The sequence below is a fragment of the Falco biarmicus genome, chromosome 3 (assembly GCF_023638135.1).
Source record: "Falco biarmicus isolate bFalBia1 chromosome 3, bFalBia1.pri, whole genome shotgun sequence".
In the NCBI taxonomy this organism is placed as follows: Eukaryota; Metazoa; Chordata; class Aves; order Falconiformes; family Falconidae; genus Falco; species Falco biarmicus.
The window spans coordinates 51,549,702-51,563,805 of record NC_079290.1 but is presented as its reverse complement, the minus strand read 5'-3'; the positions used below and the strand labels follow the sequence as shown (position 1 = coordinate 51,563,805).

Below are 14,104 nucleotides of genomic sequence, written 5' to 3'. Positions count from 1 at the left end.
ACTCTGTAAACTTCCACATCACATGCAGAGGAGGTATGTTCTGTGTTAGATACATCTCTGCATGTGACTAAAGCTTATCTGGTGTTGGGAGGTACTCTGACTCCTCCTTGAAGTGCCGTTTCCAAGTACATTCCCTGTTACATACACTGTAGGCTGTCCTTTTTGTTAGATGTTTATTAAGGACTAAATAGAAAAACCTTTGAGCCCGGTTCAGAAGTCCATTCCTCTTTAGCTAAGTACTCAGTCAGCACAATGGAATTCAAGCATATGCTTTGAATTCAGTGTGTGTGTAAAGGCTTTGCAGAATAAGGACGGATTAAAGAAAGCTTCTGTTGAGCTGGAGCCAATCTGTGTTTGCCTTTCCGATGTGTTCACCATTAGAAGACTCAGAAATGTTTGTATGGGCCTGTAATTTCTTGTCACTTAAATTTTTACAAATTTAGACATCTCATTGCTTGGAATTTTTTCTGCTGTTTCTTCTGTTATCACATGGTACTGCCAGCCTACCTCTTCTGTTTCTGTTGGGTATAATGACTGTATTGCTGCATTGCTTGTGTGGTTATTTGTGGGTATGCAGGCAGGCAGTTAATGGAACGAGAACATACAGACACTGATTTTAATCATACTGACTTTGGGATAGTTAATATCTTAACTGAGTATCTTGAGGACTGAACCATTATAGCTAAGGCTGCCAAGTGAAATCATTTTAACAATGCATGCAGAATTTGTTTTCCCACCACAAGCTTAGAGACTTAGATGTGTGTCTTTCAATGTGATCTGGTACTTGAAAACAGAATTAAAAGGAACAAGTTGGCATCTGCTTTGAAAGATTCTTCAGCTGAATGCAGCCACCGAAATGATCAAGCTCTGTCACTTTTACCCAAGTCATCAGGCCACTCACAGAATGGATATGGACAAGTGAAAAAGAGAAGATCTCCCATTTGCTTATTAGACAACAGCTAATTGCTAAAAATGCCTTCTTCAGATACTAATTAGTTCAGCCTGTAGGCTGCTCTTACTTGGATTAAGGATCTGATTTCTCTCTGCATGAGGTTCATACAGACTCAGTAATCAAAGCTTTTTTGGTCTCAGAAGGTATACTTAACCGAATATGCTCTTAAATTCATTAATTCCCATCCTAGTGCCATTCTTCTGTCCTAGTGCCTGCTCTGACTGAACCTCAAGACAAATTAACAGCTACCACTATGAAAGAATATATGTGAATAATTTCATCACTGCCTCATCATGCTTTCATTTGTAATTTATTTTCTATCTTTTCCCCAATTAGATCTGGAGAGACGGGATTTCCATGGGAATGTTTTTAATTTTTTTTTTAGCTGTGTTTAGATACAATTCAGACTACTTTTTCATCCATCTATTCATTATAATATTTCAGAAAACTAAAAAGTGGAAAAAGGCCAAAGGTGTCTATTTCAGGCATAAAGATGAAAAAGTTTAAATTTTTCTTGGTTGTCAGTTGAATAATGAGAAACTATTCTTAGCTGATAAGGTTTTTTCAACTTCTCTGTATCAATGGCTATCCAGTTAATTGTTTGGATGCTGAAACTTTTGATCAGGTAAGGTGGCAAAAGTCAACAGCCTCTCTATTAACTAGTTTGCTTGACTACCCAACAATACTTAATTTTGGTGAAAGACTTTCACAGTATACTGAAGGGATCTCAATAATTTCAACTGCCTAGGAGTGTATCTTCTCCCACAGCTACCATTTGGTTTATTTAGATGTTTTTATAATTCTAAGGAGATGAAAGTACCTGCCATCCTACAGCAAATAATCATCAAATCCCTGTTTCCAAAAACTGACAACTTGTATTATTAAAATTGGCAGAAGCCAGGAAATGCTTCCCAACACAATAGTATCAGTGACAGCTTACTCAAATGAATTTGGGTTTAATTATGGCAGCACAAGAAGAGCTGAAAGGTCCTTTTGACTAAGTAGAAGTTTAATTACATGAGAAATCCTGCAACCTCCTTTGTGTCTCTACAATGGCAAATAAAAAGACCTGAGAGAAGACAGGGTACCAAAGTATCAGAGTATCAATTACATGCTTCCTGTGATAAAGACCTTGTAACTTTTTATCCCTTGAGTTTCATTATGGTTTTCCCTATGAATTATTCCTTGCCTAACCAACTGAAAGAAGTAGAACTGCAAATTTGAGTGTTTAAAGGTGATCAATACTTTATTGATCTTGTTTTTTAGAAAAATAGTTTTTAAAAAGCATACATTGAGGGAAAAACTACAGTTTGGGTGAAATCCAGCTCCATGTTGAGGGCATGGCAAAACTCCATTAAAAGATTAACACATCAGACAACCAGATTTGGCATTGTATATTGTCAGGTTTTGTTTCTGAGTTTTGGAGCTTTCTTTCTCTGGACTGTGTTTTGAGTGCAACGAAATTGAAATTACTGTTAGCGGAGGTTATTTCTGAATACCCCTCCATCAAACTAAGGCTCTGAAACATCATGCATGAGTGTAAAGGAAATCAATATTCTGCTTTATTTCTTTTAAAATATTTAATAAGACTTAGACAAAATATAATTTTAAAATAGCATTTGAATAGAACTTTGAAAAGGTATATTTAAATCTATACCAGTTAGCTAAAATCAATCCTTACTGTTTGTCAGAACTCTTTATCAGAAGTGATGGCAATGAAACACTGGGGAAAAGCTTTTTGGAGCTGGCCAAAATGATTTTATTAGATAATTTTGTACTCTCAAAGGGTGAAAACTTATTTGAAGCACTGAACATTAGTGTTCTTTCTGTGTTTCATCCAATAGAGTAGTTTCTTATAGTACCAGGAAAGCTAACTCTAAAAAAGCATGGTTGAAAAAATATATCTAAGCAACTCCTGTAAGACAGTTTTGTAAAGTTTCACAGATATATTGTAAGTCTCAATAATTTCACAATATATTGTAAGTATTGTAAGTGATGGTTTTCTTAAATGTCTTTCATGTCTGGAGTAGTAAGGTTCTCTAAGAGAAGTCCTCCTTTGTGTTGCAGATAAAAGCTGAAAACTGTACTCTACAGGCACACATAAAAAGCATAAACCCAAAGATTCTGGGTTATATTTTGGCCTGATGAATAATATTTTGAATTCCTAAATTTGATAATGCCTAGTGCACATGGAAAATGACTGGTGGTTCCTTTGTTCCCTGAAGCCAAACAGTTATAGCATCCTCTGTTGAAGTTCTGATTCTGTACAGTATTAAATATGGAATTAGTCTATTTTGACTCTCATGTTTTCTATTTTCAAATTGCCCTTTTTTTCTTTAGTGATTAACCTCTTCACAATACAGTTTTTAGACCTCACAGGGAAGATGTGCATAGCATTTGGTCTTCCTTGAAGACTAAGTGTTATGAAAATGAGTTGCATTGGGTGCCTTATTAGGCATTTTTGACAGTTTCCTACTAAGGATACGAAGCTACCAAATGGGAAACTGATGAAAAATCTGTTAGAAAATTCTTTATTAAAAACAAAGTACACATTTTGCTAAAGGAATAAATCAAGATAGAATTGCATATTTTTTTTTGTAATATTAAAATTGCAAAATGTGACAAAAATAAAAGAGGCAGACTTACTGAGGCTCATGTTGGAGATGAGCTTAGCAACAGCTTTTATTTTCCTTCTTCGCTGTAAAAAGCTCATCTAGATAAAATACAAACAAGCATTGCAAGCGCAGTGCAATTATACCTAGCCTCAGGAAACAGCATTGACCAATTTTATTATTGTGCCAAAGATTAGTCCTGGAGTGTAAAGCTGAGAGAGACCTATTAGGGACCTGCTTCATTAAAAGATGTGGAACAAGACCTTCATAAGGCACCAATAAATCCCTTTAAGGGGAAGAGGGCTCTGAAATGGCCTTTTGGGGTTCTCGTTATTAACTTCAAGGATTGCTGAGGTTGGTGACTTTGCAAATATGGTTTTAGCTAGCACTCACTGTCCTTTTAACTCTCTGTTCCCCAGTCCAAATTCACTTTGAAAGAAGCAGCCATAACTCTGCTCTAGTTAGCTGAGCAGCATCCACCTACTGGGGCTGAATTTGGAGAAAACGAGAGAAGAGGAAAAATCTGTGGAAAATCTTCTCTCTGATATTGCTATGAATCTTGCATGAACGGCACTCCAAACCTAGCTGTTGACTACAGCTTTAAGTTCCTCATAAAGTCCCTGTAAGCTGTGATTTTTCATAATTTTTCATAAATCAAAATTTCTGATGCCAGTAAATCTCAAAAAGAAATAGCAGTTTGTTATGTATGGAGGGCATTTTGATAAAACTATCCCAAGCAATGGCAGACAAGAAGCCTATGCTGCTGGAAAATGTTAGTGTTTTCTGCTCAAAGCTGGGTTTAAATGTTGACCAGCGGCATGGAAAATAACATCAGATTTGTCAACAGCAGGAGGAATAGCCACAGAGAAACAGCACATTTCTCTGCATCCTAATGCTTCCAATTCCCAGAGATACCAAAGCAAATATCTAGCATTTGACATTTCAGGGAAGAAAAAATAAATAGCTGTTTATATCAGGAGTTCGAGATTTCCTTGCTAGGGAACTACAGACTGCTCAGATAAGTGATGCTTGAGCATGGTTGATATTTTCTACAAAATGATGGTACTCTTTCCAAACGTGATCTCGAGATACTCACTGTGGGTTTTACCCATCTTCTGGAGCAAAATCTCCAGCTAGAAGTTGCATCCCAGTACACTCCCAAGCTCTTCAGAGCAGCAGCAAGCACAACCAGGCAAAACTGGGGCAGAGATGAGTGTTTCTCTTTTTCCTCTGTGCCTGCTGCAATGGAGAACCCAATTTTTAATCCAGCCTAAAAGACCATCAGGAATGTCACCAGACAGGATTCGAAGCCTCTTTTGTCAAACACAGGGCTGCATCACAGCCATCACATGGGACTCGATAAATGTTTCATGCCACATTTAATCTGTTTCAGCCGACAGTTTTCCTCACTGGCATGCTTCCTGCCGCCCTGGGGCACTTCACCATCACTGCTGGACAGGATGGGGATTTGTGGAAGTGTTCATGGGGTGGCTTTTCTTAGAGCCATCAAACTGCGTGTGCACGTGTGCGTTAGGTCAGGAATTTTTTACAGTCTCCTGGGAAGTGTCTGGAACTCTCCAGACGGGAGCTCCTTCTCCAGGTATACAGGCAATTACTTCTTTTGATGGTTTTTTTTGGAGCTAATGTTTTAATTTTGGCAGGCATTGCTTTTACCATGCATAGAGATAGCTCAAGAAATGGAAATATACCAATAACAAGAATAATGACATAAACCAGGGGTTAATAAAATACACTATTTACCCTATAAATACTAAAACAAGAAAAACAGTTATGTGTGAGAGAGATTATTACAGTACTCACAAATCAAAGCAGCACAACAGCAAAAAAAAGGAAAGAAAAATTAGGCGTTTATTTCTCACCTTAGGTATATTATATGATATTTCCTCCCAGGTTTTATAAACAAATAAAGTGAATAAATAAACAAATAGGTTTTTTAAATATAAATAAAGTGAATAAATAAACAACGTGAAAAAAAACCCAAATAAAATAAAAAGTAGACCAGCTATGCTTTGGGTACAGGATAAGCATGAAGATGAAATTGCAATCAAAAGAGTTCAAATCAAACTAAGTATTTCTTTTTTCTTTTCCTTCAAGCACCACTAACATCATAAAAGTTTTCAGCTTGAAACACTGATAGAAATGAAACATTCATGGTATCTTTTTCAGAGGTTGGAAACCTTATGCTTGGAATGATTTCTGCTCTGGAATGTCTGTAATATGTTGAGGCCTTAATACCTTGCTAATTGGTACCTTACTAATTAGCCCATGACAGGAATTTTAATAAGAGGCCCAGCAGGTGTTCTCCCTACCTGCAGTGGAGAAGCTGTTTCCTGGGGAGAAAAGTGAAGGGAAAAAGATAGTGGAAGGGGTCAATAGAAGACAAATATAATCTAATCCCAACTCTGGGAAGAGTGTACGTTAATTAATATTTTTCAAAATTATGTCTCTGATAATATATTCTGCTTTGTAAAGTCCATTAAAGTTCACTTTGTAATTTGCTCTTCTCCCCTGTAGAACAAATTGTACTTTTTTTTTTCTGTGACTTGACATGTGTTATAAAGCAAAATGAGAAATACTGGGACATGACTGTAATTATGCTCACGACCAGCCCAGAGACTGTGCTGAGCATCCCAGGCTCAAAGAAGCATGAGCCTCTGTAATCTGAGATAAAGGGCAGAGCTGTGTACATGTGGGCTGGATCAAGGGGAGCAAGGCTGAGAAGGGAGATGCCCAACACCAATGACCAATGGCATTAGCTGCGCCTGTAGCACATTCTGGAGTTAAAAATGCACACAAAAAACTTGGAAGACACAGTTGAGTGAATTACTATGAATGGTAACTCAAAAATAACAATATTGATGAGTATCATCTATCAGTTTCCTTCTGTCAGGAAAAGATGTGAAGGAGGGATAGAAGATACCTATCTGAAAATACTGCCACCACTGATGCTCTCATTAGCTTAATGTCCTGTACCCTGTTGCAGAGGATTTTACTGTTTTGTCATTTGGTATGAAGCCTGTTTTCAAAACTGCAAAATATCTAGTGCATTGAGAGTCTTAAAAATATAAAACCAAAGTTTCTTCCCTCTCAAAGGAAGCCTGAGTTGTGTGTGTATAAATATAAAAGTTATTTGTCAGGCGTGGTAATCCCCATAAGCCCCAGCAGTAAAAAGGGTGATTCAGTTTCAGTAGATAATGGGACATTCTGAAAAATTATGATCAAGTCTGGGGAACGTTTTATGTAAGGAGATATAAACATCAGTAAAAGTAAGGGGAGGATGAATTGCAGGAAAGGGAAAAGCAGTTAATGATTTTTACCCCACTGAAAGGACCTTGTAGGAATGGGCTCTCTGGGGGAAGTGGAGAACTTGCTGTACAATTTGCATTATTTGAAAAATTCCTTTTTTTACTTAATTTTGACTGGGAAAATTCTTACAGGTGGTGAATAAGGTCACAGGTGAGCCACATTCCAGTGGATGCTCTGTAGATATTTAAAAGCAATAGCTAAGGAATGTTTTTCTCCAAGAGGTAGTATGAGGGAAGGGCAAACAAAGTTGCACCCCTTCTGTTTTCAATAAAGTTTGCAGCAGTCACTGTGAGACCAGTGATTATTTCACTTATGTTAGAGAACATTGGTGGAATTTAAACAGCAAATTAATAAATGGAGAAAAATCTGTAAGAATTAAGTGTAAATTGTATCAAGAAACTGAAAGAAGATGATGTGATCCTTGTGCCAAAATCACAATAACCCAATCTTAGTCAATTAATATGAACACTATATAGTCTGGAAAACAGTTGCATATTGTTTGTAGAATAATTCTGAGGGCAGGAGAAGTCAGGGAAAATTATGGTGGCCTGTGTCCCGCTCTACAAATAATAAAACAATCTAAAATTGTATTTGCTCTGAATTATTCACTCAGCTGTCTGCTATCTTTTCAAAGGGTTTTATGAAGCCACCTGTCCTAAGAGATATGGTCATTTACCATGGCAAATTTGTTTCCTACTATGAGTTTGATTAGAAACAGGAAGGAGTGGGGAACTCAAGCTGGAGTTAGTGGGATTACATCATTTTTCATCTTTGATGGGCAGAGATTTAAGGCTAATCCAGGCACAAAAGGTATTACTGTCTGCTGTCTAAGTAGGATGCAGGCTGGGTCTGGCATATCTTGAGATATATCTCATTTTGCAGGTGGGTATGAGTCTTCCCTGACACATTTAAGCTAGCAATCCACCAGCTACCTCTAGATCAGAGGCTGTGTGGCCACTTCTGTAAAGCACTCTACTGAAACCTGGTATCTCTGCACAAAGGCAGGATACGTTAGCTGAGACTTAACGTCATGCTACACGCATCTGTATCACTCCCAGCCAAGTTAGAGCATAAGGGTGAACTTGAATGTCCCTGCAAACAGGCTGCAGCTGTACTCTTTGTCCACTTCCTAGTGGCACTGCTGCTCACATCACAAAATGTCCACCGTAGACAGCACTTTAGCAGAACCTTTATCAGTACTCTGAGAACTGAATAGGCTGTTTGGAAAAGGCAGTTATAATGTGCCACCACTTCATTTGAACAGTGCATTTTGAAAGGAAAAAACCCACAGACAACAAAACACCTCTTACGTGATTGCCTTTCTTTCCTCAAGAAGTAAAAGGAAACTGGGTTTCTATCCTAAGTCCTTTGGTGATGGTAGACTGCAGCATCCAGTACTTTTACCCTTCCCGTTATATACATATGCGGGTTTGCTATGGGATACAGTAGAATATTTTGAATTGCAGGTCTCTGCAGATCATCTCCTTTATATATATCCCGGATGTTCCAATGTTATGTTACACAGTCTAGTTGAGATAAGGATGCAGATTAAAATGCAGGTCAGAAGCCCTAACCAGACTTGTCAGGGAGGAAAGGATGTTGGTTTGCTAGGAGTTATCCATAGGAAGTAGTGATGCTGACACTGGTTTCATTTTTTGAGTGCTGCTGAAGTTTAAATAAAGTTGTCACAGCCTTTCACAGCCTTATGTCTAACATATTGACGTTGTAGTGAGCTGCCGTGGTTTAATCCCAGCTGGCAAATAGGTACCATGCAGCTGCTTGCTCACTCCCCGCCCTGCCCCCACCCTGGTGGGAAGGGGAGGAGAATCAGGAAAAGGTAAAACCCGTGCGTTTAGATGAGAACAGTTTAATAATTCAAATAAAGTAATACTAATAACAACAACAACAATAGCCATCTGTTATGGTTTGAATGCTGGCTTTGAAGGAAGTTGTCTCTTCTCTGTGCTCTATCCAGCAGTAGTGCTCTTCAAAATATTCTGAAGATTTTTAGATCTTAAAACTGAAGGAAAATATATTCTTACTTCTGAGTTTTTTACTCATGTAATCAGAGTCGTACTGTCCTGAATTTGAATGAATATTTGGAGTATATTTGCTTGAGTAAATAGAGGGTGTTATGTTGTGGAGTAGAGATTTAGTTGCTGTTGTGTTATTTTTTTGTCCCCTCTACCCAGAACTGGCTAGAAAGGTATTTTCTAAATTACAAAATAACATCTGAATCTTGAGTGATTTCCTCTTTCTTACATAGTTTAAACAGAAGATTCCTTACTTGACAAAACCTAAAATGAATTTCAGAGCTTGTGTTACGTAAGTCAGTTAGTTACATCAAGCAGAAAAACTGAACATTGCCTTTGGGGGAGAGAGAGAGAGAGAGGGAAAACAAATGCTTGTAAGCAGAGTCTAGGGAATGGAGGACAACTTGGGGACCAGCTTCCTTGCAAACCATGCCACAGAGAGGCTGGCAAAAGGTATTGGGTACACATGGAGCACCAGCCAGCCTCAAAGGTTCTCTAGGATCAATTGTGGATGCTTATGTACTTATGTTCAGTCTGGGAATAATACTCAGTATTTTAACATGATTTTGTCTTCCAGAATGATTGAAGATTGTGGGAAAAGAGGAAATACCATGGCAGAAAGAAGGCAGCTGTTTGCAGAAATGCGTAAGTACTAGAAATGTTTCACAGAGATAAACGAAGCCGGTTGCAATGCAGTGTCAGTAAAATTTATGCAAGCTTTCCACCTCAAGTAACTGATACCTCCATTTCACAAATGGTTTATTATGAGTCCAAAACTACAGGAAAATGGGCTGATTTGACCAAAAAGCAGAAGAGAGGGATTTTCTACATCAGATTTTGTAATTGTATTATTTAATCAGTAGCTTCTTGAGACACAAATGCTGCAATGCACAGGTAGCAATGAAGAGGGATAAAGGTCTCCGAAAGGCGACATCTTTTAGTGGGGGTATCTGTAGTGAATTGTCCCCAGCTGGCTGCTAAGCACCCACACAACCACTTCCTTAATCCTGAACCAGCCCTCAGTGGGGTGGGAGAGAATACAGGGAGAGCAAAAGCAAGAAAACTCATGGTTTGAGATAAAGATAGATGATTAAGTGACGTAAAGAGAGAAAAAAAATTACCACAAGAAACAAGTGATGCAAAGGTGGTCACTCATTCATTGATGCATAGACTGTCTCCGAGCAATGTCTACCTTGGAAGACAAAACTTCCCACCCCCTTCTTTTGCTACCCCAGTTTTATTGCTGAGCATGACGTGATATATTATGGACTGTCCTTTTGGCCAGGTGGGGTCATCTGTCCTGGCTGTGTCTCTCCTAACCTCTTGCCCACCCCCAGCTGACTCTGGGGGGAACAGAGTGGGAAACAAAAAGGCCTGGATGCTCTGCAAGCACTGTTCAGCAATAGCTAAAACATCAGTGTGTGATAAACACTTTTTTAGCAGCGTGCAATAAAGGAAGTTAACTCCATCCCAGCCAGGCACAGTACAGGGACTCTATCATACTCCACTTGAGCACATTTTTTATAGTTTCTAGTGAAGCTTTGTGTTCCCTGCAGAATAGTGTGTCAGGGATGTACTATAACAATGATCCTGCAGTTCTCGACAGTCATCTCTCAATTCTCTTACAAGCAATGCACCATTTGTCAAGGAATTTCTGTTACGTATGAAGTTTGGGACTGTCACCTTGTTACTAGGTTTACCTAAGTTCTGTCTGTAATAGACGATACAATACTAATACAATACTAAGCTTCCTATTATTTGTCCCCTGCAACATAGTAAACAACGACAGAACATCTCCCCCGTCGTTGGGGGAAGACTAAGATGAGCATTGCTGGGACTTGAGCAGCTGTGCACACTGAAAGGCCAGGTCCGCGCTGGTGAATTAGGTGTGCTTAGGACTGTTCTCCAGGGGTGAGTCCAGGGGTGACTGAATGCCCTACACCTGTTCTCCTGAGTCTCCAAATTAAGGATTTCTCATTCAGATTGCGTGCTGAGGACAGTCTTGGCCTGTTCCACTGTGTCCGCTAGCTCTGTTGTGCCCTGTAATTATTTCAGTATCATACAAGGCTTGCTGTTGTAACTCAGGTGGGTATTTCTCTTGTCCCTTGCGTACAATATCTCAGACCAGTGGAGAGAGGGGTTGTTCTTTGGCTAGAAGGAAAAGAAAAAAAAAAAAAGGCAAGAAAAAAGGATGATGCATTTATCCATTATTAGAACATACTATACTTTTATTTAGAACTATAGAGAGAACTTGAGTTTGTATCAGCTAAAGTCGATAGCACAACTTCCATTAACTTCAGTGAGTTTGAAATATTCCTAAAATGGAAGATAATTGCTTAAGACTTTGCTGGAGGATTTATGGTTTGTTCCCACAGTTTTGAAGGCTGTTTTGCTGTCGGGTTGTTTTGGAGGAGTTAAGGAGGTGTTGGGAAAATTTACACTCAGCAATTGAAGGGAGAGAAGGGACTATTTTCCCTGCACTGTACACAAATAGTTATTGTCTACTATTTTTTCTTTCACATTTTAGTATTATGACATATTTACTTGAGTCAGTTTATCTCACGTGTGCTTTCCTTTTTCTATTTGCCAGCCTCCCTTCCTCCTCATACTACACATGCACACAGAGAACTGGGTTCCAACTAGGTAAAAACGGGGAAATATTAAGTCTTTGTGAAAAACTAAATATGTTTTAGGCAAATAAATGTCCATATTAATAAAACACTGAATTTTGCATTTTGAAAGTCGCTTGGAATCCTGTGTGTGTAAAGGGTGTGCTTCACCGAAACAGAAGCTCATCCTGGCATTACATTGAGGTGCCCTCAGCTGTGTGCGAGCCCACATGATCCATGTTTAACAAAAAACATGTGCTCCACATGCCCTACATGCTGTGGGCCATGTGAAACTTCTTAACGTAACAGGCATAAACTTACGGTAAAAAGTTAAACTCCATAACCTGCAGATGTAAGAGGAAGAAAATTCATAACACAGAGGACTCTGCCAGTGTTTTAGGTTCCTGCAGTCATATCTGCAAGTCTGATTAAAACCCCACAATACTTGTATGAAGTGGGTCATGTTCCAGACTACACAAGACAGCAAGAAATATTCCAACTTTTCCTGCCTTTTTAAGTAGGAAATTTGTTCTAAACAAGCAATAGATGGATTTGACTCTCACTTTAGATTTGTGCCAATATGTGATTTTCCCAATGTTTTAAAGAAGTTTAGCTTGACTTTTTTGTTTTCTTTCTTCCGCAGAGGCATCTTTCTAGTTCCAGATTACAAACCTTTATGAATTAGTATCATAGTCAATATCATCTTCTTTAAAGTCCTGTGGTTAAAACTTAAATTGTGTCTTATATCTCAAAATGCACCATTGGATGTCAAATCACTAGGCTTCTCTTAGTCTTACCTGACATGCTCAGGTATATCTGGCCTGATGAAGAGAGTTCAAAACATACATCGCTGTTGTGCTGCAAGCACATATAATCCAGCAAGAAAACAGCAGCCAAAGCTTGAAATGTATCCCTTTATTATTTTTGCAAACTGCAAACACACAGTGTTACATGAGGTGAGCATGTTCAAAGGAAACAGCGAATCACTGGCAGCGAGCAAAAGGAGGGAGAGGCCACTGGCAATCCTGTAGGCAAGTTACAAATTCATAGTCTCATTTACCGTGCTCAGTCCTGCACTATTTCCACTTGCTTTTCAGGACTCTCCGTGTAAGTAAATTCACTTTTCTACAGAAATTGACAAATGGATCTCTGACTGTGGCAAAATATGAATGATGATAAAATTAAATTGTCTGTTCCAGGGATTTTATCAGCAAAAACACCTGCTCCCAAAATAGTATCAAAGTAATACCATCCGCTGTGTGTGCAAATAGAAAAGAAAAAAAAGCAACACTATTGCCTACAAATTTGTTTGTTTAGGATTAACACTGCAACCTTGGGAGCTCAACGAGCCAGTCTTTCTTTGCTTTGAATCTTTACATTAAAAGGCTGAAGTTTTGTAAAGGGGCATTGGAAGATTTTATTAGTGGCTTTCACTAAAGAAGGAGAAAGTTAAATTCATATTACTCATCAGTCCTATTAAAAATGTTAAGACTTAGTGTTACAAGTGTTGCCAGTAAAGAAGTTTTCCAAAAGCTGTCAATGAGATTCTAATAGAGGAGAGAAAAACCTGTCTAATTTAACAATAAAGCACATGATGAAAAGAATAAAAAATCTTTCCAGACCTGATGTTAAGTAGTTACGGGTAGCTTCTCCCAGGAGCAGATGGTGTTAAGACAGCCAACTGGCAAAAGGGAGTAGCTGGGATCCCTGGGAACTCAGTGTGGGGGAATCCAGTCAGGAAAAGAGCAGAGTTTGGGGAGAGGGGAGAGAGGAGAGTATCATTCTCATTCGCAACTTGCAGGTCAGAGCACACTTGAAAAATTTGGGTCCGGGAGGTTTTTTAAGAAAGTGTGAGTGAACAATGCTGACATAGCCATATGTACAAACAGTGCAGCTGAGCAGCCGATCTAATAACGTCAGGAGGAATCTTAAAGAAAGCATTTGGGAAACATATGTAAAAGCAGGGATATACTCCACTCCTCTTCCAGCCCGATTGTACCTTGTTTGGATGTGTTTCATGCAGACAGTTCCTTAAGAAGCTCTGTTTTTTGTAACTTGGTACCTTGCCTAACTGAATAGAACAGGTTTTACTGCTGTTACAGGGCCAACTAATTTAATACGTTTCCATTAAATGTGTGGTAAAATTAATAACCAGTCATGTATTTCATAGTCCATGTTGTAGCTATGAGGCAACCCTTTTTTTATGTAAGACATACCAGCCAGGAAGGAGAAAGATTTAAATCACAATCTCTTCATCTACATTTTGAGGATTTGGGGAAGTGTTATGAGTGGTACACAGCAGCAGGAGCCCTAAAGACACTGTGCCAGGTTCTGCCCCCATCCTGGTCCCTCTGTACTGCACTTGTATGTGAAGTAGCTACCAGTCAGTTTATACCCATCTCCTCAACAGCTGCTTTGGAAATGTTGCCAGATCTTTTAAGTTGCAGCAGCCAGGGCCAAGCTATGTGTGAAGCATAAAGCTGACCCTTTGAGGTCTCTGTTGCAGAGGACATAGCTCTGCAAAATGGAGAAAGGCCTCACACCCTTTGCATTATTTTTGTCCCCTTCTGC

At 38.8% G+C, this 14,104-nt stretch overlaps 1 protein-coding gene across 7 annotated transcripts in view; it reads left to right on the top strand.

Annotated features, from left to right (window-relative positions):
- DTNA (dystrobrevin alpha) overlaps positions 1–14,104 on the top strand; it is a 234,536-nt gene that overhangs the window by 122,773 nt on the left and 97,659 nt on the right. For 6 of the 7 annotated variants that reach the window (XM_056331940.1, XM_056331938.1, XM_056331939.1 and 3 more), the window contains exon 2: positions 9,502–9,569. In XM_056331940.1, coding sequence (XP_056187915.1) covers positions 9,503–9,569 — 67 coding nt within the window. In that variant the 5' untranslated portion in view covers position 9,502. Of the gene's footprint in view, positions 1–9,484; positions 9,570–14,104 lie in introns of those variants that run through there. The other variant, XM_056331944.1, reaches the window with a different exon arrangement.